The 26,315-nt window shown below is 42.6% G+C and overlaps 1 protein-coding gene across 6 annotated transcripts in view; it reads right to left on the bottom strand.

The window, feature by feature from the left end:
• Nucleotides 1-4,468: 4,468 nt before the first annotated feature.
• The window catches only part of LOC117936966 (protein shisa-6-like), a 61,149-nt gene continuing 39,302 nt past the window's right edge, over nt 4,469-26,315 (bottom strand). Inside the window, exons 5-10 of one of the 6 annotated variants that reach the window (XM_034860516.1) lie at nt 22,196-22,234; nt 13,792-13,854; nt 12,616-12,636; nt 8,958-9,110; nt 6,719-6,822; nt 4,469-6,508 (exon numbers count right to left, since the gene is read on the bottom strand). In XM_034860516.1, coding sequence (XP_034716407.1) covers nt 5,642-6,508; nt 6,719-6,822; nt 8,958-9,110; nt 12,616-12,636; nt 13,792-13,854; nt 22,196-22,234 — 1,247 coding nt within the window. In that variant the 3' untranslated portion in view covers nt 4,469-5,641. The remainder of the gene's footprint in view (nt 6,509-6,718; nt 6,823-8,957; nt 9,111-12,615; nt 12,637-13,791; nt 13,855-22,195; nt 22,235-26,315) is intronic. The other 5 variants (XM_034860519.1, XM_034860518.1, XM_034860520.1 and 2 more) reach the window with 5 other exon arrangements.

Here is a 26,315-nt window from a genome sequence, read left to right as displayed (position 1 = left end):
TTACCACTATTTTTGAAATAACAATAATGCTATCTTGTGATTGATTTTAACGTACTATACTAGGACTTTTGTGACAAATGATGATGTGACCTTTTTATCAGTTTTTTTACAGATTAGACTTTTTCATCACTTTTTCCCCACACACTAAGCTAGGACCTATACTACACTATGACTTTTGAATAAACTTCAAATACAATACTATGAAGTTTTATCAATTCAGGACTTGTCATACTATGACTTTTTTCAATATAATATAATTTTAGACTTTTGATATACTGTACCATGAACTTTTGGACATACTGTACTATGACGTTTTATCACATTTGTTTGATGCTATTAGGGAATATTTTTAAGACACTATAGTATAACTTTCTAATCACCTTTTTCAACACACTTTACTACTACTTTTTAGTAACATTTTCCGACATAACTATTTTGAAATTCTACAATCTTTTTATAATTGTTTTGGACATACTCCACTATGACTTTTTTATAAATTCAACATACTATACTATGACTTTTATCACTTTTTACATGCTATGCTATGACCATTTTGTATATGCCATATGATTCATATTAATGTATCCGCCATACTACACCATAACTCTTTAATCAATTCAATATTCTATACTATGACGTTTTATCATTTTTTACCTGCCATACTACACGACATTCTATACTGTGACTAGTTCATCACTTTTTTCAACATACCATTGATGGGATTTAGGAAGGAAATCAGGAAGGGACTTAGGAAATGTTATCATTATTATTAAAGTTATGAATAAGTGTGTTCAAATTTTATCAAATTGGTAAACAATCAAAATGGGGGAACATCCTGGAATCAGGGACATTAACTGAACTGTGAAAATGCAGATTTTAATTAATCTGATTAAGTAATCTCATATTTATAAAGTGAAGGGTGAAATTTGAGCATAGACCTGTGCAAGCAACTGTTATACAACATATACACAAATAATCACAAACAACTGCACTTTAAAGTATATTAGAATTTATTCAACTTCAGTAATATTGTCAATAAATAATCATCTATTTACACGCTACCACTGCAACAAAGACAAAACAAGCAAACATGTGGTAGGTGTGTGTGTGTGTGTGTGTGTGTGTGTGTGTTTGTCTTCCAGTTCTTTGAGGTTTCTGGGCTGTCTGATTTTACATTATGTTGAGGTCAGGAGATTGTGAAGGCCATGGCACAACCAATCCTGCGGGCGGTTCTGTCTGATGTTGTCCTTGGTCTTCCAGATCTTTAACTTCCACTGTTCCTGATGACGGACATTTCTTAATTCCATTCCCAACAAACGCTACCACTGCAACAAAGGCAAAAAAAGCAAACATGTGGTAGGGGTGAGTGTGTGTGTGTGTGTGTGTGTGTGTCTGTGTGTGTGTGTGTGTGTGTGTGTGAGGGGGAGGGGGGGGGGGATTACAAGATCACGCAGGTAGCTAAGCCACTCGAGAACCAGATGGCAGATGAAATGCCACAAGATTTGAGGCTTTTTCTAGTTTTAGCTCTTGGTTGTAATACGTAGTATTGATGTAGTACTTTGTAATAGACTAAAAAAAAGTTTTTAGGTCTCAGTATCAAACATAAAACATTCAACTGAACCGTGATCTAAGTAAAGTTCTTTCACAGCATCAACAGGACACAAGGTCCAAAGTCCCGTTCAATGTAGTCACATTTTGCAGCAGTAGAGGTTACTGACATTAGGAACTCAAATACTTCTCTGCCCAGAACTCAAGCCTCCTCACTAGTTGTTACTGGGTTTCTGCTTGTTTGGGCCCATAGGGGCTCCAGGGGAAAAACATCACTCATCAGTAATAACGGAAAGATGGTCTCTCTCTCAGTCGCCTTCAGAATAAAAGAGTGGTGTCCCCGTCGTCCAACCTCTTCTCTTCTGCAGAGATGAGACACTGATGCACAACAGGATCCAAAGTGTCCCAAGAACAGCAAACAGTTCACTTGGCCTTTAAAGGAAACAGTTTCATTAAAGTACAAACGTTTGAGCGTGCTCTTTTAAGCATGGATGCAACGTTGAAGTTGCAGTGAATGACAATTAGAACTTCTATCACTTTTTTGACATGCTATAATACAACTATTTTTAACATATTATACTATGACTGTTCACTTTTTTCGACATACTGTTTTGACTTTTTCCTTTTATTTATAACATGTTATACTATGACTATTTCTAACATACTACACCATGACTTCTGTGTCACTTTTTAAACTTACGACAGAGTTACGTTTTATAACTTATTTAAACATACTGTACCATTACTTTTTAATGTTTTTTTAAATACAATACTGTGATTTATTTATCACTTTTTCAACATACTATACCATGAATAGCTATCACTTTATTCAACATACTAGAACAAACTACACACACGTCTGAAATACACACATGCTCAGGTCCTGTGCCTTGCCTAAGAGTCTACCTTCCAGGCAACACTCCCTAGTCCATCCTCCCTGAGGACTAGGCTACTGCCTCCCCAACCAAAGTACACCAGTACTTTTTCATTTCTTTTTTTCACATAATACACTATTCGATTTGATTCCTTTTTTGACATTCTATCACTTTTTTATACATAGTATACTGTGACTTAACATAATATACTATGCCATTTTATATAAATTTGTTGGACATACTATACTGTGACTTGTTATCAGTTTATTTGACATCTGACAAAAAGTCATAGTATAGTATGTCGAAAAAGATCAAAGTACTTTATGTGAAAAAAGTCATAGTATGTTGAATAAAGTGATAAAAAGTCATAGTATAGTATGTTGAATAAAGTGATTAAAAAGTAATGATACAGTATGTCCAAAAATATGAGAACAAACCACAATATAGTATGTGGAAAAAAATGACATAAAAAGTCATGTTATGTTAAAAAAGAAATGACAAAAAGTCTTAGTATAGTCTAGAAAGATGGGACCAATGGTCAGAGTCTGCAGTGTCTACTGGTTGGAGCTAGTGCTGCCACTATGTCACTAAATATAGTTTTTTATATACTGTACAGTAATAATATGTCAAAAAAGCCATTAATAAGTCATAGTATAGTATGTCAAAAATAAAAAAGTGATAAGGTAGGAGGTAAGGGACAAGGAGACCAGGGACAGTCAGGTGTAGAGTCTCAGGTAAAGGACAGGAAGACTAGGGACAGTCAGGTGTAGAGTCTCAGGCAAAGGACAGGGAGACCAGGGACAGTCAGGTGTATAGTCTCAGGTAAAGGACAGGGAGACCAGGGACAGTCAGGTGTATAGTCTCAGGTAAAGGACAGGGAGACCAGGGACAGTCAGGTGTAGAGTCTCAGGTAAGGGACAGGGAGACCAGGGACAGTCAGGTGTAGAGTATCAGGTAAGGGACAGGGAGATTGTAAACCTAATAGACAAATTGTTTTTAAGAAGTTTTTTTCAGTATATTCAGCATTTTCCTTGAATCAATGAACGCTGAACAGAAGGATTACGGTCCAGTCTCCATGCTCCACTAATGATAGTCGTAAGGGTTCCCTCTGTGTAAACATGTCCTCTACAAGCATAAATGTGGCTGTATTATTTGTGTCCCCTTCAAAAATTGCCAAAGTCATAGAAAGTATGTCGGAAAAAGTAATAAAAAGTCACAGTAGCTTTGTGTCCGTGGGAGCAAGTTAAAGAAGTTTTAAGAAGATGTTACCTCTCCTTCGTACTGTATCTGTGACACCACACACACCCAGCAACCTTAAAACGCTGCAAAAGTCTAAAGAAGATCTAAACCTAAATATTGATAACAAAAAACTGTAAAAGGTATAAAAAATGTAATCATTCTAATAGCTGAAGGTTTTGTGAATTGTTTGAATGACGTCTGTAGATGAAGGAGGAGTAGGATTTCAAAGTAGAAGAAGCCTGAAGAGGATTTAAAGATGTAAAAAGAAACAAAAAGCTTAACATTTAAAAAAGGTAAAAATGGTAGAAAAAATATGTAGACAAGCACATATGTCCATTTGAATGGACTTTGCAGCTGAAAGTATGCAGAAGTGGTAGGGGACCACAAGTCGTACCTAAACCTCTAAAGAACTTTCCTTCTCAGGCCAACCAGGCCAAGTGAGCCTGGTTTCAATTAAATTAAAGTAACACCAGATTCATGTCACTATCATATAATCCATTTCTTATAACGTTGAATACAACGTTTCCTTCACCTTCACCGAGCCCGTTTTGGGGACTAGGGTTGCTGCTGTGTCTTTCTCAGACCATTGAGACACGTCGGTAAAACCTTGGTAAGCTGGGGGCCCACACACCATAAGGGGGTGTAATGTACCTCCAGCCTTATTTACAGGGACTCTGTCTCATTTCACTTTATGCAGGAAAACTGGTTTTATACTCAACCAGTGAACACCTGCAGGATGCAAAGCTAGTACACCCAGTGGTAATGTGGTGTATCAAACACACAACACAATGTCTCAAAGAACGATGTTGAATGTTTAGAAAAATATGGATGGTTTATTTGACCCTACTATAACAAGCATTATAATTCATTTCCATGATGTTCAACGTCTGATGTCAATGGAACACAGTCTACATCCAAATATGAACAGTGGTATATCAGTTAACAACACATTCATTCACTTCTCGTCCTACAAGACACACAGTATAGTATTAATTGATCCTGTCAAATACTTGTTTAAGTGGGTTTCTATTCTGAACTCACAAAACAGTGATGATTTATAGATGTTCTTTAAGAATCTATTGAAAACAGACAGTCTAACACAAAGTCCATCCAGTACAGACTTGTCCATAATACTGCTTCTAGAATAGCTTATTTACAATCTTCTATTGGAAGCAACAAAAAACCTGCCATTGCTTTAAGAACAAAACAAGCTAGCTGTCACTATTCAAACTCAACAAATCAAAAACAAAACAATATTTTTTTGATTGTGCTTTGTAACCCACAAAACCACTTTGTTTTTAGAAATGAAACATCTGTCGGAGGCACCAAATACAAGTGCTAATAACATCCATTTCAATTTCTCTCATTGAGATTCACTAGAGCTATGAGTAGGACAGGGCGTACAAATGGTTTTTATTTTATTCATGTATTTATATATTTATAAAGTTATTACAGGCTCAACCTTGTTCATCACTTGTGATGGTGTTGTGTTGCACAACAGAAGTCACAGAGAAGTCAGTCTACGCGTTTAACCATGCAAAGCCCTTTAAGATTCACCAGAAAAGGTCACAGAATAGATTTGTTGGACAAAGTGGGCCAATAAAGGCTAAAACAGACAATCAGTGTTTTCTCACTAAACCACACACAGAATGAGGCTGTAGCCTGTGGATGAATAGGGTAATCAAGTGGAAACAATTACAGTGGAAAATAATAGGCAAGTTAGCTGGATAATACCATCCATCCCCCATCCACAACCCTCTCCGGCTTCAGATCTAACAGGGCCTGTGTATGCAGTGTACAGTGTAGCTCGTTTTTCCGGTCTCTCCCAGTAAGCTTGAGGATGTTCTTGGTCCTGGAATCTCTGACTTTGCAGGAACTTCAGTCAAAGAAAGGGAAGTTGCCACCATCCTACTCTAAAAGAAGGACAGTGTACCCACGTACCTCTATCATCCCCACCTCTGGCACACAGCAGGCTGCCGTTACACAGTCACCTCCGTCTTGCTGCCTGTGCGGTAGTGCTGCGGCTGTGGCTGTGGTGGCTGCTGCTGCTGGTGATGCGGTGGGATGTAGTGGAGCTGTTCCATCGTATGAGTCCGTCTGGAGGCAAATGCCTGCCTCTTGGTTGCTGTCTGGTTCATGGCTAAAGTGTTGGAGTGCCCGCTGCCTCCCGCTCCCAGAGTCCCGCTGCCACCGCCATTGTTGGAGGCAGTGGGATGGGAGTGCATTTTGGTCATCTTGTAGCGGTCCATAAGAGGCGTGGTTGGTACGAACACGTCTGTGTGCGATATGGCGCGTGACATTGACTTGTCGCTGCCATGAAACCCGCCGGAGATGCTGCTTACCATGCCACGCTTCAGTGACATCATCAGCTTGTCCGGCGACAGCAGAGGATCCTGGGATAGAAGGCGGTCTTGTGAGTACAGACGATCTTGTGAATAGAGGCGGTCTTGAGAGTAGTGGCGGTCTTTCGAATAGAGGTGATCCTGCGACAGAAGCCGGTCCTTGGAGTACATGCGGTCCTTGGAGTACAGACGATCTTGGGAGGTATGACGGTCCTGTGGGAAAAGACGCTCCTGGGATCGAAGACGTTCAGCGGACAGGAGCTGTTCGTCTGAGAGGATCCTGCCTCCATAAGGGGACATACCATTAGAGGACGTGCTGTAATCTTGCTGTGGATCTCTCTGCGGGGACAGGACTCGGTCCTGGGACATGGCCCTCTGAACGCGACGGGGCCTCTGCCTTTGTTGAGACTGTTGCTGTGAAGACTGGGACTGGGGAGGGGCCTGGGAGATGGAGGACTGCGGGGGCTGGCTCTGGAGCTGCTGCTGCTGCTGCTGTTCCCGGTGCTGTTGAGCACAGAATGAATGAGGCGAGTTTATTCACAAGCTGAGGGGGAAAACCTCGGCCACCCACCACTGCAGAAATGGAAAAAGGACCAACTATAGCTTCTAACAAATGAAAATCTGGAGACTGACAGATAGCACACTTCCTTTCCCTTAAAAAACATGACCTTGTTTAGAGACCTGCACACTTAAACCAAGCACTTATCTACCCACCTGGTCTTGACTCATTTTGAGAACATGCAAGGGAAGAGTTCCTCTTGCTGCCAGGTCAGGCAGGTGGCGCTTACGGGTGTAGTATTCATCAACATCTTTATCTGCTGTAGAGAAGACAGGAATAAAATCAAGAGGTGAAGAGGAGATTCATGGAGTGAAAGCAAAAGAAAACACTGGAAGGTGTTAGAATGCAAGGGGAGAAAATGGATAAAGTGGGATTGTGCACAATGCAGAGAAAAGTGTTGGCGGACCCATCTGTGTTTCACCTTTCCAAACTCATGGAGGGGAATAAAAAATAGAGAGACAGAGGAACCGCCATCAGACTGTAATACATGCTAGGCACATCACATCTACACATCCATTTGGGATTACACAGGCAGTTCTGCTGTAGGGGCAAACTTTTCAAAGGTCATGTGAAACATGGTCATATCATACAGCTACGTAGGGAAGCACGCAGGCATCTCATATGTAGTACATGCTGAACAGTTGTCTATGTATTTTTGAATTTATTCATCACTTTCCGTTGAGAATATCCTTGAGTGGATTTTTTATCCCTTTTAATGTGTACTGACAACATGCATTTAGAAGACAAGAAAACATTTCCAGAGACAGTAGAGCGTGGGAGTGAATGTATCATCAACTGCATGCCACACAACACAACACATGCAGAAAGACTTGTCTCTGCATACAGAACTACACACATTGTGACGCACATTCACAAAAACTTTGTCAGACATCTTGTCATAGAGACTAAACACAGTTGAAATTAAAAAATGGAAACATTAATAAGTCCATTGTTGTAAAGATGCGCATTCTGTATTCTTTCTGTGCACTAGCATGAATGTTTCACCATCATGTCATCCATATGGTGGGATTCAATCATGGGAGCAGACCTCTCCTCCTTGTTGAGAATTGGTAGATGACTCTGTGCCTGTCTTTTTCAGCAGTGTTCACGCCACCTGTCAGGATAACACTCAGCCAAAATCCCCTTCAGCAGCGAGCCACGGCTGCTTGCTGCAAATCGATTCATTATAAGAGATAATAAAAACAAGATGTTCCTTTCTCAAGCATAATAGTCTTCAGGATTTGGGCAGTACTGCAAACTCATTAACTATATTACCACGGACTGAATGAATAACTTGTGATGTATACTATCCTGCCCTGCAATGGGCTAAATGCTTTTCTTCAGTTTGATACCAATTTGCATTAATAAGCAGTAGCATTCTTCCCTTTTATTATCCCGACAATGAAAACGCTGCTCTATCTTCCCTCCAGCACAATCCAACATGATCTATCAGTGTGCAGACAGTAGTTGAGCAACAAAAAAAACTGCAGAGCCTTCAGGCTATTTGCTGCAACAAATAATTTGCTTTGGAAGCAGAAAGAAAGTTGGGAAGACTGAAGGACACTGCTTTAGGATATTTGGTCTCTTCTGGGGGCTTCCATCTCTGACTAGTTTATTCACTGGGTTTTGTTTTACGTTAATTCTTCATGCAAAAGGACTGTCATGTCTTTTGTGTGTTTATTTCCTAATATTTGAGGACCAGTAAATAGCACTGTATGTATGTGAGGTGGTGTCTGGCAGCTAACGGGGGGAGCCAGTGTGGAGTAAGCCCTGATGGGATGAGTTGTAGATCGTCATCCTTTACTTTGACTGCATGCCAGCAGTGAAGTGGGGCAGTCATGATGAAATTACACAAGCCTTGAGGAATATTTGCGTTCCACTCGGAGAACATCATGAGATAAGACCTCATTACGCAGCAGAAATCCAGCGTAGCACCACTTAATCAATACGGAGCCGAGCCGGGCACAAGAAGCCGCTTAATGTACTTACACGCTCCAAGAGAAGAACAGTGGCTGCAGCCATTGAGAGAAGGCAAGGGAAGCATGGAATATCAATGACTCACCGTTTCTTGAGATGACTAGACTGATTTCATGAAGGATCAGAGTGGAGGACTGGGTATTCTTTTATTCTGATTCAGATTCAGATTCTCCATCCACAGAAATGATCAATGGGGAGTTGCAAAGATCTCCAGACGTTTGTGTAGGAGGACTTTACTTTGACTGTTTGATGTCCTTCGTGCAACACGCTAATCATTTTCACAGTTGAAACACTTTGGAGCCATTCAGTAAGTCCCAGTCAGGAGTCAGGAAGGCACACTTAATGCAGAATTTCTGTCATGCAGGACACCAGGGCAGGGGGCCTACTCTTGCATTAGTGCAGAGAACTTGGACCTACTGAGTTTCTTCAGTGATGAGAAGCGGCTGAGGTCGGCTTTGATGGCCGCCTCATAGGAGGGCGGCAGGTGAGACAGGCTCTGGAAGGAGCGTGAGAAAGACAGGTCGTAGGGCTCCGTCTGCGAGGTCAGGATGCCACTTATCCGATTGTTTTCTGGAGACACATACATACATATACAGACACAGAAGAGGGAAGAGAAAAGACATGGGCAGGCTGGCTACTCCTGTCCCCCACCCCCCCAATAAAAAATCTAGCCAGGTTTAGGTCATTATGGAAGACCACCTGCTGAGGTAGAGAAGGGAAGATTGCGCTGGCGGGCAGGCTGGAGCTTTCATGTTACAAACATTTCCTGGAGGCAGAGGTGCTCTGAACAAATCTTAGACATGATCTCCTTGGTATGAAGGAAGAACCCAGGCTTGGATATGTGGAAGGTTCCCTTCATTGTAAAAGGAAATTAGGGTTATAAATATTACAACAAACATAAACCAGAATTTCTTGAGACCTCTTTGAGGTCTAAATAATTCATTGTTGTTGGCAGCACTGCAGCTATCATTGAGGACACAGAGGACATGTCCTTGGTATTGTCTTTGAGACTTCTTTTTTACATGTATACGTTTTTAAAGCTTGTTGTGGCATTAGTTTGGGTTAGGGTTCAAATAGTTTCAAACACATTTCCAGGAAAGTTGATAGCTGTCCATCACCCCCCGCTCTGTGTTACCGTTCTCAAAATCCCTTCGATACAGGAAACAACAAAGAACTTTGAACTAGCTAGCTACACGCTGAAAATTTCAATTTGATGGTGCAACAAAGCAGGCCTGCTTGTTTTTGACAGGGAATGATTAGAAAGATATATGAAGAATATGTTTAGAGCATGTCCTCTCTCACTGGGACTGATTGGTGGGATTGCTGTAGACCAAGTCCACAAGGAGATTCACAGGTAAGAGATAACGAGGTGTAACCATGTATCACCTGATTTAATTAGCTTACGTTACTGTATTGTGTCACAGTTAACTTCATTTAATATTGGATGTGGGGTTTTCTGTTGAGGGGTGTTAATGTTCGCCCAGAACAAGTTTCTTCCAGAGACTATTTAGCAGAGCCGCTTTGTGAGGGGTCTCAGTATTTCTTAAAGCTTAACAATGGCCAGTCCAAGGTATGTGTCACTGGACCCTTATGCTTTCCTTTCCTCTTGCCTTTTTATTTAACAGTATTTACTCAAGAAACAAGCTTTAACTGAGCCAGGGCGTTGATGAGTGCCTGGGAGAAATGGTTGCATATGTAAAACTCCAACTTGCTGGTGGCAGCGATGGGGGAGTAGAGGCGGTCACATCAGGCACTCAGTGAGTCTTTGGTGTGGGACTGACTTGACATGTGGCATGGTTTGATGGGTGGAAACAACGGTCCAGAAAAGAAAAGGAAAAAAAACAAAAACAAGACAACACACCAGACAACATGTGTGCTGCAGAGTGACCCTGCTCGGGACAGTGCTGGGATGTGATCTGGGGTCAGGCGGGCACCAATGCCTGGACTGGCTGCCACTGATGTGTCATGATATGATGCCAGGAAGATGTACAGGAGAGGGGATTGGGGGGGTCGGGGTGACTGGACCAAAGCCCTCTTCTATTTTCTCTTTATCTCCCTTCCTCACACATGCACGCACACAAACATCCGCAGTGTGTCCCATTCACCGCCGTCTTCCTTGCTCTGTCAATCTTATCTTTCCTACCATGCTGCCACCCACTTTCCTTCGCTCAATTCTTTCTTGTCCATTCAGTATTCCTCTCTATCATTTTCTTTCTCACTCCTGCGCTATATCACCTTCCCCAGTGGGGTGTGAGTCTGTCACGCAGTGAAGAGCAGCGGGCATGGGTGCGGCTCCACACCAGCCTTCAATGGAAAGATAAAAATAGGCCTTTAGTAACTGCTGCAGGATGGAGAGAAGGAAAGGAAAGAGGAAAAAGAGATGGAGATTAGAGAATCTAAAGGGAAAAAGGAGACTTGAATACAAGAAAGAAAGAATATAGTGGGATGAAAGGAGGAGAGGAGCTTGAGAGAGTAGGACAGAGGGGTGGTGGCAGGGCCGGGTAACAGCAGGGGGTCCCGGGAGCGATCTGTGACAGGACTGTTTGCCACACTGCATCAATAAGAGGAGAAGTGACTCAAACTGAGGCATGCTGTTAGCTATCTAAACAGCAAACACATTTCACTGCTTCATCACGATGGACAGTCCAACACACAGACCTGACTCAAGTAGTCTTTGCAAATCTTAGCATGTTTTTAAAAAAATCTTAGGAAGTTATTTTTTTTATTGCCAACTAATGCAATGAAAAGACCAAAACCAACGATTCAGTGATTGGTAGTGTCTCTCTAGCTATAGCCTGGTACAGTGCACCAGGGGACATTGTCCTGCATCAAGATGAAAATGGACACATACACCTGTCGTTATTAACAGACTCAATGGGCAATTTTGCTTTACTTCCTTTATCTGCTTCATTTTTGGGAAGGTATCCTGGAGATCCAGAGTTCTCACAAGAACACAATGTGACCTCACGAGTTCCTCTGCCATCGAGTCATGTTGCTCATTAACTATGCCCTTGTAGCCAAGCTGCACCAATCAAATCAGTGTATCTGATGTAGGTGGGGCCAGAGGCCAGCTGCACCGATCAAATCGGTGTATCTGATGTAGGCGGGGCCAGAGGGGACCTGTACCAATCAAATCCGTGTATCTGATGTAGGCGGGGCCAGTGGGGAGCTGTACCAATCACATCGGTGTATTATAATATAGGCGGGGCCAGAGGAGAGCTGTACCAATCACATCGGTGTATCTGATATAGGCGGGGCCAGAGGGGAGCTGTACCAATCACATTGGTGTATCTGATATAGGCGGGGCCAAAGGCCCGCTGCACCAATTACATCGGTGTATCTGATATAGGCGGGGCCAAAGGCAGGCTGCAATGGGTGTATCTGATTGGGTCTTGATTTCCAGGCCAATGGGAAGGAGGGTTTAACCTCTGATCTAAGCTCTGATTGGTCAACTGTTTTCCCACCCAGTACAAATGGCTGTCAGTAACCACCACAACAGTCTTATGTACATCCCTGAAAGGCTGAAGATGTGGGCAGTTCTTCAAAGGTCTGGAATCAGGCTAATATATGCATTTCTGGTGCCATTACTATTCATGACTGCATCAAATGTGTATTCATCCACTGCTAAAAAAAGTCCCCAACAAATTGACAATCTCTCCTTCATTAAAAATCCAAAGATTGATGTCTTCAGTAGGAGCCTGTGGGCTTGGGTCTAAGTGCCACAGACAAGGTGGAACGTTAGCAAGCACAAATAGTTGGTTTCAGTCTTTTTTGGGGAAATAGTTTGAAAATAAGAAAACTTTATAGTAAAGCAAATTATACTTAGTTGCACATTTAAATAAAATCACACAAATTAACTTTCATATACTTTCATGAGTCGAAAGGATTCTGGATTTCTTTGTCCCACGTGACAAACTAAGACACATTTAGGTTCAAACAAACAGCCAGAATTATTAGCAAATGGTACTCAAATCAGGTCTGAAAACACAGGAAGACACAAACGTTTGTTGTGTAGGTGAACACAAATGTGTGCTGAAATGTAATGAATGACTATTACACTAAATGTGTGACTTACCACGTCTTAATGATCGGTGAGCTACCAAACCCAAGTGAAAAACAAATATTTCAGAGACACGTTGATGGTGAGAAAAACAGAACCTACAAGACCTACTCCATATTTAGCATGGCTAGTAAATAAATCATAAATTCAACACTACTTCCAGAAGCAGTGATGTACTCTTGTGTTTATGATGTGCATTTTCTGTGATTTGCAGCTGTAACTCCTGGCTGTTTCTGTTGGGGGGGGGGGGGGGGGGGGGGGGGGGGAGCTGGAATCAGAAGCCTTTTAGGGGGCATGTGATCAAAGTCTGTGTTGTTGAAATGGATTTTTCATGTTTTCCATAGATCTCCAAGGTATTTCTCTAAAGTTGCAGTTTGCTTATCTGTGTGTTTGAGTGTGTGTGTGTGTGAGAGTGAGTGTGTGTGTTTCTGTGTGTCCGTGTGCATGGAGAATGTGTCAATTATATCCATTAAGAAGAGAAGAGCTGCAGAATTCAAACATCGCCTTGAATGCCTGAGAGCCAGCGAGCCCTGTTTCTATGTTTCTATACTGGTGGTTGAAACTAACAGAATAGAAATCAAAGGGAAACACCATAATGATTTAATTAATACTGAAGGTACAATATTCAGCTCATGGCCTCTTATATCTGCTGTCCTTCCTCTCTCCAGCCTCCAGCTTGCTTCCTTATGCTAGTCTCCACATGGGTCGGTCTGCGACCCCGAGCAAGACCCCGGCTCGCTCATAATAACTGTTCAAACAAACAGCTGCATGACATCAGCAATAAAAAATCCATTCACGGTGATGCTCCTGTGAGCCTATGGTGATAACTTTCACACGCTCTGTCAACCAGAGGACATGATGACCTCGACAGAACATTAACTTGATCCTCCGCCAATTGTATTCCCTTTCAAAAAGAGATGGACTGTGGCCTGATCCCACTCACAGAAAGATGTTCGTGACTATGGGATGTGACATTTCTATGATTCAATCTTTAACAAAAGAGCCTAATTTTAATAACAGAATGGATTTGCAGGGGGACAAATTGAAGAGAGGACCATGTCAAGGGGCTTTTCACACATCCATGTCAAGCATTAAATTCAAGCCAATGCCTCCGTGGCCCAGGCGTCATCTGAAACACTGAACTCGGCTGTGAAATTACTTGAATATTCCCACTCCCCCAGGGGGTCTTACCATTCTTAGGTGTGCGTGTAGGGCTACCTAGAGCCACATGGTTATAGTTGTGCTGATGGGTACCTGCAATGACAAAAGCAATGAACATCTGTTGAGGAATGCCGTGTATCTGCTCACAGACAGACGGTCAGCAGTGGGACGGGCACACTCAAAGAGATAATTCACCAATTTACATGTATGCTTTTCACATAATTCACATAATAGAGATTGACGTACAGAAATTTAAATTGACTTTTATATTATACTCAAGTCACAAAGCCAATATCAATATTCTGTTGCTGACTAATTTATTGAGTGGGTGAAGTATCCCTTTAAGTTCCTCAAATTAAGGGAATGGACATAAAATGGATTGAAACTGATGGGACGAGTTAATCCGCCGTTGTTGTAGTCCGCTCAGTGTTACCCTGCAAAACATGTTCACATTAATCAGAATCCAGAAAGTCAGAAAGTACAAACACACAAAAAACAGAGCTGTATAACAGCATGTGCACAGGATACACCATGCTCTCTGGGAATTGTAGTACTAAACCCACAGAGACTACAGTATCCAGTGAATTCATCATGAAAAGATCACTTAAAGACAATTTAATTTAAGAAACCACAAGCCAACAACAACAAAACACAACCAAACGGTGCATGTTTTTATCACCTTGACAACAACAAACAGCGCTCAAAATACAACCTCATATTCATAAACCTCAAGCAAAGAAAGGCAGCTACCAGTACGACAACACACAGATGCTCTGCAAATCCAGTTACAAAGTGGGAAGTACAAGTATTATTGTGACGGCGCTTTTGTTTGCAGACACATCCTCACCTGACACACACACACATACACACATACACAGATACACACACATAAAGACACACACATACAGACACACACACACACACACACACACACACAGACACACACACACATACAGACACACACACACACACACATACACACACACACACACACACACACACACACACACACACATAAACCCATGCCCCACCCTTTGTTTTGCTGACAGTTGCTGTAAAACTAATACTAATACTTAATACTTATTTGCAACATTTTTTTGTGACAGATTCTTTGTTGCAGTCCATAATACAATTCTTTAAACATTTGGACAGTGTCCCTTATCTCTTTGGCTCTCTGTGTGCATGAGTGTGGTCTAATCAGCAGTAGCAGTCTTCTGTGTTGTCATCGGGGAACGCAGTGCCATTTTAATTTCCAGAGAATAAACAAGGGTTCACCCAATCATCTCTCCATCCTCCTGTGCAGGAGTGCTTGCGTCTGACAGGGAATGTGAGGCAGTGGTACAGAGCTCGGCCGGGCACCGCAGTGTGGAGGTGCTTTATTTGAAAGATGGGCCCTTTACAGAGCCCATTGTACTGAGAAAGTTGATGAATGATAGCTATTCTCAGGACTGCGTAGGGCTGTGTGTGTGTGTGTGTGTGTGTGCATGGGTGGGTGGTTTTGTATGTTTGTAAGTGATGAGGAGGCAGCCGTCATCGTAGAGTGTTGCTGTCGCGACACCCTCATTTGCTGTCTACTGCTGTGCCTGTTTAAAAATGCATTAAAGCCAACTGCTGAAACAGTCATTTACATCTGTCACAGGAGCAAAGGAGGAGGGGGAGGCCCACTGCTCTCACATCATGGGTTTCAATATTTACTCAAGCTATGGAGATGGATTGGATATGTCTTCTGTGTGCTCCTTCACTGGCTTTTTCTTTTTTCATATAAATGTCTAACGAGTTGATTTGAAGGGGGGGAGAGTTACAGTGATCTGACACTGTCTCAATAGGCCAATAATCTCGGCCAGTTTTTACTCACTTCACAATTGAATTTAGGAATTATTTTGAGTCCATCCAAATTATTAATAATAAGAACATGATTTATAATGTGGAGAAACGACCTACCTTTAGCCTACCTTTCAATTCAAACATTTTTTTAATTCATTTAATTTGTTATTGTTTCACTTTTTACTTCCGTTTTTTCTTACTTAGGTTCATTAATGTTAAGTCATCATTATGGAAGGTTGTAATGCGCATTGAAAGGTAATGACTGCCTTACTTATATGTTTCTTTAAGTATGATGCCGAACTGTTCTACAATTGTTTGTATCACATGATATTTGTGAAAATATGCAAATAAAGTTGTTAAAAAAAACAAAAAAACGTCCAATCTACACCATGGATCAGGCAGTCCTGGACACAACGCCAGGCATGTACAAGTATGTGGAGAGTACTTCAGCCAACCCGATATCTGAATTGTTATTAAGAGAATCTCTAGTGTACCCGCTAATTCTGCTAATTCTTGTGGCTTCTCTAAAACCAGAGAAAGAAAAACTTTCCAAAAAGAAAAAAGAAGTCAGAAGTGTCCTCAGGACGCTGCTTCAGGGCCCCATTAGGAGGAATAAGAGATTCCATGTTTCCTTCATCCCTGGAGTTATTGATGTGCTTAATAGCAAACAGCACTCTGGTTGCATCCCGGGTACTTCCCTTGCACATTTGCACATTTGCACTCTTGTACATGTGTACTTGGCTGCGTTTCTGTTTCCCGGCTGTAGCTCTGTGATTGGTTGTGTTGCTGGGTCCATGTTGTCTTCGTGTATTCTGTTTCATGTGAACCCTGGTTGCAAATCCCATTTCCCCTTGTTCTCCCAGAGTTAAAAGGTTATCAAAGGAGCTCCCTAAAAGTACGGTTAGAGAACCCTGACTCGGACCGACACCATGCAATGTTCTTGATCTCTGAGAAGTTTTGTCTCAATCTGGTGATTCCCTCAAAGCCCGATCTAAGGGGTCCAGAGGGACGAACCAAGCTGAACGGCCCACTGGGACAGGCTGAGCTCATTAGCAACCTGGAAAGCCATGTTCAGTGATCCCTCCGTAATCTGGGGACCAATTAACCGCATTGAGAAAGCAGTCCCAGTACAACCAGCGCCCCCAACCAATCGTCTCCGACCAGCCCACCACGCTGCCCCCCATCTCCCCTCTTTGAGCTGACATTGCTAAATAACCTCCACACGGCGTGAAGCAGCTCGAGAAAATATGTTGATGATGAAGGGAGCTAACTGTGAGGGTGGGATCCCCCCCGGATACACTGCTGTCCATTAGTCAAGCCAGTGCTGGTATACAGTTGACTGCCTGAGTATGATTGACATGCTTTCCAGATCGTTGGGTTAAACAAGGCCCTTATTTGAATTGCTAAATGGATGTTTTTCTGTCAGTATGTTGATGACGCAGCTGTGTGTTTGCCAGATTTAATGTCTGAATCAAGCATATATCTATGATGGGTGGGCCGCATACACATTTTCCTGGATACAGTTGCCCTCACCTCTGCTACAACGTTAGTCACATTGAATTTCCCTTGGCTTGTAATCGATCCCCGGAGAATACCTCCTTGGCAATTTTGCATAATAGCACCCAGATGGCACACAAATGACTCAGTAATCTGACATTTGGCGTGGCATTTTGTTTCACATCACACTTCCAAACATCACATCCCCATACAGCCCACAGGGGAGGCCGGAGCTGGCCTGCTGAGCCGGCCACAAGACACCTTGAACTCAGTGCCTCACATTCCCAGAGCTATACTGGAAACCATCCTTAAAAACATTGATTTCTATCAATTAGCATTGTGACCAACAACGGAACAGCCACATCATGATATCCAGTGCGGTCTCGGTAACTGGTTTGTGTGTGTGAGTGTGTTATTTGTTCTTGACTAGGGAAGTCTTTCAGATGAAATGAGGCAAATCTCCGTGACAACTACAAGGGCGCAAATAAACGTAACATACAAAAAAAAGCAAGCCCATCAGAGTATTTGCTTAATCCACTGAGCAACCTCCTGGTGTGGGCCCCCACCTGTCAGATCCAATACCAACACTGAGTAAGTGCATTGAACAAATTGAACGATTCGATATGCCAGAACTTTCTTAAACCAGATGAAGACAACACTGAGGTGGCTGTTTTTGGAGCCAAAGAGGAACAATTAGAAGTCTGCACAGCTTCAAACAACTGACTAAGCCAGACATCTAGGTGTAGTCATGGACTCAGACCTGAATTTTAACAGCCACATTAACACAATTACAAAGTCTGCATATTATCACCTTAAGAATATATCAAGGTTTAAAGGACTGGATTTGGAAAAACTTGTCCATGCTTTTATCTTCTGTAGACCCCATTCCTGGGTCATTACAGGTCTCCCTAACAAATCAATAAGACTTGATTCAGAACTCTGCTACGCCAGTCCTCACTAAGACCAAGACCAAGTGGATCACACGAGTCCAGTTCTGAAGTCTCTCAGGTAATTGGTTTCTAAATAGTAATGTTGGATTATTTACTCAGGTGGTCTGGGTCAGCCCTGCTTTCTGTCAGAGTCAGAACTGAACCTTCACTGTCTATGCTCCACTTATCTGGACCTAACTCCCAGATTAGTGCTGCACCTCTAACTTCTTTTAAATCAAGGCTGAACACTCTTCTTTTTCTAAGTACCTCTTCATTTCTTACACTGCACTTAACTTTCATTCTCGTATTTCATGCCGGTCATATTCTATTTCTGTAATAGTAATTTTTTAATATTCTCTTCAACGCATTTTTGAACTGATTTGAACTGATTAAAGAGTACTTTTTATATATAGTAAGATTACTTTGTATGTAATGCACTTTGAATTGCCTTGTTGCAGACATGTGCTGTACAAATAAAGCTAACTTGCCTTGATAAGTATTAAAATGATATGCATCACACGCTATGGCCTTACAGTCACAAAGATGCAATATTGTTGACCACCGTATGGGGGTGCGTGTTATATAACACTCTCCACCACCATCATCAAAACACCTGTGCACCAATCAGTGCGTGAAGTGGGTGTGCTTGTCGGAAGTCGTTCCAGAAAATGACTACATCTATTGGATGCACAATTCTGACATTAAGACACTTTATGTTGGTGCTCCCTTTTATTTGAGGGTTCGGGTAGGTGGACACAGACAGACTACAGACACCTGACAAGACAGACAGACAGGCACAACGTAATGGAAACCCTAAAGGCTTGGTATCTCTCAACAGCATGGGGGGGGGGGGGGGGGGGGGGGGGGGGGGGGAGTAGAAAAACAGTGGACGCAGAATAACTGCATGACACAGACAGCAGATAATAGACGGAAAAGTATGAAAAAGGAGGATGTAGTGGGGCAGTGGGATGAAAAGAGGAGAAAAACCTGAAACATGGGCCAGTGATCACAAGGCAGCACCCCCTGCCCCCCCAGACTGCACACTGCCCACCTCAGATCTATTAAAGAGCTGTCCTCAGCTCTTTGCTGCTCTCTAAAACCCAGAGTCCTGCCATCCCATTAGCCCTGCCAAGTGGAGCCACTGGAGTTCTGAAAGGCCCAGAGGAGGGGGTTGGGGGTCCAGAGTGCACTGTGCATGAGTGTGACAGAAATGAATGCGGATATCTCTGTCCTATCGGCTCTAGTGACAGCCTGGTGCTACCAGCACATCCCTGCCCTCCTCTCACAGCACAGGCAGCCACTGTGGGCTTGACATTTAACAACTGACAAAAGTGTTCACATTTAATCGCTAAATGTTAACTGCCATAATAGCCCAACTTCACTCGGTTAGGAGTGGACAAAGCCTTGGGCCCCTAGACAGAAGCTCCCATCACATCATTGATTCCACTGGCAGAGCTTGAGGCTTTAAGGGGAATTTGGGTATTTTTCATTCAACTTGGACCTATTTCCCCAAGAATTCATGTCTAAATAACAAACTAACAAACTGCATTTATATATTGCTTGTTCATATTTAACAAGTACTCAAAGTGCTATCACATACAGGAACTATTAACCATTCACACACTGTTGGCCGAGGCTGCCGTACAAGGTGCAACCTGCTAATCAAGTAAACCTTCACACACATTCACACACTGCAATTCATGACTTGGGGTTCAGTGTCTTGCCCAAGGACATGGCCAAGACATGAGACTGCAGGGCCAGGGATCGAACCACCAACCTTCTGATTACTAGACAGCCGCTCTACCACCTGGGCCACAGCATAAATCTTTATATCTGGTCCAGCATGAGTGAGAACACTGTAAGGCTGTAACCAGCAGCTGTGAAGCAGGCTGCAGTGTAACATTATAGGACATATTAGACCATCAATGAACACCCACTAAAAGTTCTGTTTTGCCACTGACTGGCTCAGATTGGTATTCCAAGTGTCTGACTGCATTATGGGAAGATGGAGAAGTCTTGTTCTGAAATCTTGCAAGGTGACTTGCCAGAAAACGGCGGTGTGGATCCGTAGAAATGTTGCTTGTATTTCTGTGTCATGAAAGCAGCAGAGGGTGCATTACAATCAGCAGGACTGCAGGGAAAGAGAAAGCACTCTGGGAAACACTAACAACAAGTCTTCCAAAATTAACAAAGCAAAAAGACTCTGATACATTGTTTTTATTGTGTCTGAAACCATTTGTATACATAAAGTCCGCAAAGTTGTCTCATCATGTCGGTTAACAATCTACATCTCATGTCTGCTAATGAGTGAAAACCAATTAACACAGGTTTTGAATTGGTTGAAATGAATAGCTACACTGATGATCATCATTATTATCATAATCATTATGCATTCATAGATAACTCTGTTAATAAGAGCCACTAGAGCTGCAGATTGTAAAGTCCCTGTGTTCTACCAAGTGCAATAACACACCAGTCCACACTGTTTCTGTATCTAAGTATCACTCTTCATCCCATAACTCACAATCACCCCCAGGGCACCAAAGGCCAGGCAGTCACTTGACACAGCGCTGCCTCTGCAGCTTGACAAATGTGCCATGATAGACCGAGCAGGGATAGGAAAGGCCAGGAGGTTGAGATGGACTCCATATCCAGTTCATCTTGAAATGTGATAGACAGTGAACCTTGCGTGGACTATTGTGACCCTGTGTGGTAAAAGGCAATAAGAGATCCATTTCAGTGAAGTAATGCTTGATGATGTTCCTCCGGCACTCGTCTGCTTTCACCCTGTACTCTCAAAGCTCGGGTGATTCGCTGGGTTTAAAGGTAATACTCTTTCCTGAAAATCAAACAGTGTAACAGCAGGACATCAAAGGAATAAAAAAGCCATTTCTCTCAACAGTTGATTGACATACCAGCCGACTCCATTTGTGGGCTGTTGAAAAGCAGACTTCCTTTGAGAGGAGGCGGCGGGCGAGGAAGAGGTAGAGGAGGGTCCGTATATCTTAAGCAAGGATAAGCACAGATTTATCTGATGTCTTCTTAAAATAAAAGAAGTAACATCATCAAAACTGCCTTTATCCATGCCTTTATAGACCAGCCCTCCTCTCCACTGAGACGGACAAAGTCGAAGACCACGCACACCATAGAGGTTAGGACATTCATTTCGACCAACACAGAAAAAAAGCTTCAGTGAAACAGTCCAAAACATACATTTCAAAGAGCAGGAATTAGACCAGAGGAGTGAAATGGGACCAGTTTGGTTTAAAGGCACAACACAATGAGAAAAACAACAGTGTGGGCCAGCTGCAACAAACATCAAGAGGTAAAGAATATTTTCCTTTACGTCCTAGTTTGGTGAGTTGTAACATTAATTATGCCCAGACTCTACTCATACAATGGAATTTTTACATGAAGTTAAAAACAAGAACTATTGTGCAATTGAAATTTCCTCTTTACAATGTTTCCTTAAAGGCCGGCCCACATCACCACACCATTGATTTCAACAGTATCAGATAGGGGTGTAACGGTGTGTGTGTGTGTGTGTGTGTGTGTGTGTGCGTGCGTGCGTCTGTGTGTGGAACATTGTGTCTGTTGAAACAGAAACAAGCATGCTAGCCTTAACCATTCGTCCATCACAGGAATACATATGTTATATATTTTATCACATGCGTTTCAGTCAGTCTGCGTGCTGCTCTGGGAATCAAACCAGCAAATATCCACTCCTCACTTTCAAAAGATGACTTTGGATAGACCCAAGCTAATTGCCTCATGGTTGCAGATCCATACTGATATCAACTCTCATTTGAAGTTCATTATAAACCTGTTGCACTTGTCTTTATCTTTTTTTTTTTACCAAACTGTGAATTTTGTGTACCGTTATACCCCTAGAACAAGCGAACATAGGCTGCACACATTACTCAACACACAGACAGGAGAGCTACATGTCGGGGGGGAATACACAGGTTAGAAATATACATAGATATACAGTGGGTCAAGGGGAAGGCACTGCACTACAGGTAACACTCCAGGTGTGAGCTGCCTCCAAACACTGATCACATGGTACTTCAGACTACTACTTGTATTCCTTTAGGTTTATAATGGGTTCATAAGAGAAATACAAGAACCATTAAGAAGTGTTAGGAGGCAACTTTGACCTTTTAACAAAAAACAGCCATCCCTACCATGGTGACTCTGGGAGCGGACTGGCCAATGGTTATCTCCTGGAAAACAGAATCAGGTGGTTATTTGTTAGATTGTGCTCTTGTAACAGACAGAAAACACACAGTTAATGAATTTACACTAAAAAGCAAGGATAGGGTTAAAGTCCCAACCCCTGCCTGGGTTATAAGTGAAACTGACCATTTTTGTGAAAAAGGGGAAATTGTGACCTGCAAACAATCAACAACATCATTATATGAATAACATCTCTTTAGTCAGTCAAATTTTGCCCATGATGCAGCAACAGATGTGTGGAAACGTAGCGCAGGGGGCCGCTGGGAAGGAGTGCAACTTAGGGTTTGGATATTGATGGTGTTACATTTTATCTCCCCGTCAACTACTGGCTGATGCCACCTGACACCATGACACAAGGCATCAAATCATCTCACACACACACACACACACACACACACACACACACACACACACGGAAAATGCCACCAAGATTGGGGTAAGAGAAAGGAGTGTGAATTTGAAGATAAAAAGAGAGAGTTGGAGTAGGAGGAGAGGGTAATGAGAAGAAAGGAGGAGGGGTTGTTCCTGCAGCCTGACAGCGCGGGGCTCCAGCCATGCAGCACTTTGATCCATCACTATCGATTTCCCATCAGCTTCTCACGGCTGCAGCCTCCCACACGGCGACACTCAGCCACAGGGATGTGTTCCCCGGCTCGGAACCATGTGCACACCACACCTGACCTTAAATCCTCTGACCGCATACAGCCTTCTTGTTTGGAGTAATGATGAGGGTGGGCAGTGCTGCTGTAGAAACACTGATGCATATTGTTTCATATCAGCGTATTGATATGGAACAATACTGAGATATATGCAAACAGCACATCTCGGTACTCAAGTACGCGTAACACCGCATCAGCAGAGTGAGTCACACTCTGAAGATTATTATTATTATAATTATGATGATCCACTCTTTCCTTTTTAGATTAGCCCTTTCCATCAAAACAAGAACATATGTTGTACATTAAAGTAGGAGCATATGGCCGTTACAAAAAGAAATAACATCTGCTTTCTTAAAAAGTTATTTTCATCTTTGTTTTCAATTAAAGCACTAAATTCATAAACAATAAAAAACCCTCCCGGCTCAGTTCCGTGCATCTGCAGCTCCAACCTTCCTGGGTCTGGCATGCCTGAAGAGGCTGTTGTTAGCTCAACTTTAGATTGATATTCTGACATTAGGTGCTGTTGGGGGTAATGTATGGTCTGGATCAACAGGAGTACATTTACAGGATAACGCCCAACGTCTTGTCTGTATTGCAGTTCTCAAACTCCGATCTCTTGGGGAAGTAACAACAGTTGTCGAGTTAGCGAGCTACACGCTGAAAATGTCAAGTTTTGAAGAGAATTTGACGGTGCAACAAGGCAGGCCTGCTTGGTTCTGTCAGGGAACGACTGGAAAAATTTAGCAAGAACATGTTTAGATCATGTTCTCTCTCACTGGGGCGTTTGGGACTGATTGGTGGGATTGCTGTAGACCAAGTCCAACCGGAGATACACAGGTAAGAGATAACAAGGTGTAACGATGTATCAGCTCATTTAATTAGCTCATGTAACTTTGTTGTGTCAGCAGTTAACTTCATTAAACATTGGATGAGGCTGTTCCTTTAGCGCTGTGCACATGTTCCCCCAGAACAGGTTCCTTCCTGAGATTTAGCAGAGTCACCGTCGCTGAGTCTGGGGCTCAGTGCTGCCCAACATTGGTTTAAACAAATGTAAACAACCCAGAGAGTTTTTCTCTCCTATCCCAGAATGCATCTGTGGTGTAGCCAAACCTCTGAGATAAAGCTGGCAATACCAGACTATGTGTAAAGTATTAATTTATAGTATTAACAAGCTCCTTCCTATTTCTCCTAAAGTTCACATGCCCACATTCCGGCCTACCTCTGTTTTAAGTTTTATCATTAAAGTTGTTATTATTTTTAAAATTTGTAAAATACACATTTATGTAAAAACATATCGTATGAACGTATCTATTATCTTAATGTTTTTACTTGTTGTTAAATCTCTAAACCACTTTTGGCAATAGTTGAGTCATTTCATTTTTTATTTTAAAAATACAAAGGATCCCCCCTCAATTTATTCTGTTCATTTTGCCCTCAAGAGGCAGTGAACGCATCCCAGCGGAGGAGCAGCAGAGACACCGGCTGCATGCTCCTACCCTACTCTGTTACTGGAGATTCCTACGAGATAACCTTGAGCGTTATTCCAGTCAATAACTTATCGATGGCTTGATAAATCCATCAGGCTGTAGTGCAAGGCTGACATATTGATGGCTGCGGAATGTTTTCCCCCAGAGGACACACTCTGTCATCTCCTGCATCTTTTGTCTGGCTCATATGTCTGCTAAGGAGGGGGGACACGGTGTACTACTATACAGGCTTCAGGCTTGGGGGAAATATGTGGCTGCCCTTCCTGTGGTCACTTAGAACCACAATGTGAAGAAGAAGAAACCGTGATGCCAAGACATTAGTTACCGTTCTCCCGACTCAACAACATGCAGTGCATTTACAATGTGTACAGTGTTTCAGTCAACAGAAAAATGCCGCAGGAAGATTCAGCATTTCATTTAGCGCTGAACAAGAAAACAATCTTCTCGCAGGGAGAGGAGGGGAATCAAAAGGTTTGAAACTGACTGTCAGGGGAGAGATGACACTCTTAAAGCAAGGCTACAAATGACATAAGTGGAGTTGGCAGCTGAAGTGTAAACAGCATTGGTTATGCTCCTTAATTGGAATACTGTGTTTTACAGTCAACTGCTACACCTACATGCATTGAGCAGGAGTGGTGCTAGCTGGGATAGCATCTCTGAGGGGAAAGACAACTTGGAGTGAAAAGCTTGTGAGGAGTAGGAGCACTGAGGAGACCTCCCTCCCAGGGCCGGCATGCCCCCTTTAGCACTTCCCAATGTTACTCAGGATTTAAGCTCAAGGTAACTGCTTCTACAAGGCTCCGCTGCATTTCCAGCCGCCCCTACCCCGGCTGGCCTTCACTTATCAGCAGGGCTATCTCCTGAAATCAATTATGTGGACTCAGCCCACAAAATGTCAGCAGCAAACGTGTCATATGTTCACAATATACACAAAGCCAAGGTAATAGGATTATTTTCAACAACTTTCTTTAAAAAGAACTGAGGGCAACACTTACTCTGCTAGGAAGGTATAGTTGCGGCCCCACTCTGATCTTTATTGAGCAGTACTGTATGTCCTTTACAAAATACAGAACGCTAAATTTGTTTTTTGTTTAAACTTCATGTCCCCATCATAGCTGTGAGGTTCATTGATAGTAATGGGCATTTCGATGGCGTTCAGGCTAGACGATGACAACAGTGACTCCAGGGGCTGCTGCCATGCTGTGATGAATGTCTCAATAAAGCTAAACGCTTTTTTATGACTGTAAGACACATACTCTTGCATTTCATATTAACACATATTATAGCATATGTAACCGAAGCATTCAGCTCATGAGCCTGGAAGCTGAAACCACATTCAGACAAACTGCCCAGGAATTTATGGGCACAAATGAGTCCTTAGCTAAGTTTCCATCCACTTGTCGATCAAATTATCTGAAGTTTGGTAAAAAAAGCTTTGAGCTCTCTCGTTTTTTTTTTTTAGCATGTTTAGCAGGTGTTGCATGGTATATGTATGGCAAACTCTGCCAAGCACAATGTGTATATACCCGTACAAACCTGATCAGCATCGGTCTAAAAAGCAGTGTTCCAGTCACAGACTATTTCCGATAAGCAAACAACATACTGCTCAAATTATCGAGGGCACCGGGGTCTCCATGGGTTGTTGTTGGCTCCCGCAGGCAACGATGGCTGCATAGGGCCTAGCGTCTTCCTTGCAAACGTAACATCTACGACGCACAAAATGGATTTAACATAGAGCTGCGGGTAGCAACTAACAACTTAGTCCGGGAGTGTTGTGTGATGATCTTGACTGAAACCTGGCTCCATCCTGCTATGTCCGATAACACCGTACAGCTAGCAGGCCGCACCATCCACCAACACGACAGGAACAGTGACTCCGTAAGAACAGAGGAGGCAGACTCGGTATCTATATCAACAATGAA

Source organism: Etheostoma cragini, chromosome 21 (assembly GCF_013103735.1).
Source record: "Etheostoma cragini isolate CJK2018 chromosome 21, CSU_Ecrag_1.0, whole genome shotgun sequence".
Lineage (NCBI taxonomy): Eukaryota > Metazoa > Chordata > Actinopteri > Perciformes > Percidae > Etheostoma > Etheostoma cragini.
Note: the sequence above shows the minus strand (reverse complement) of the source record. Positions and strands in the feature narration are given on the sequence as shown.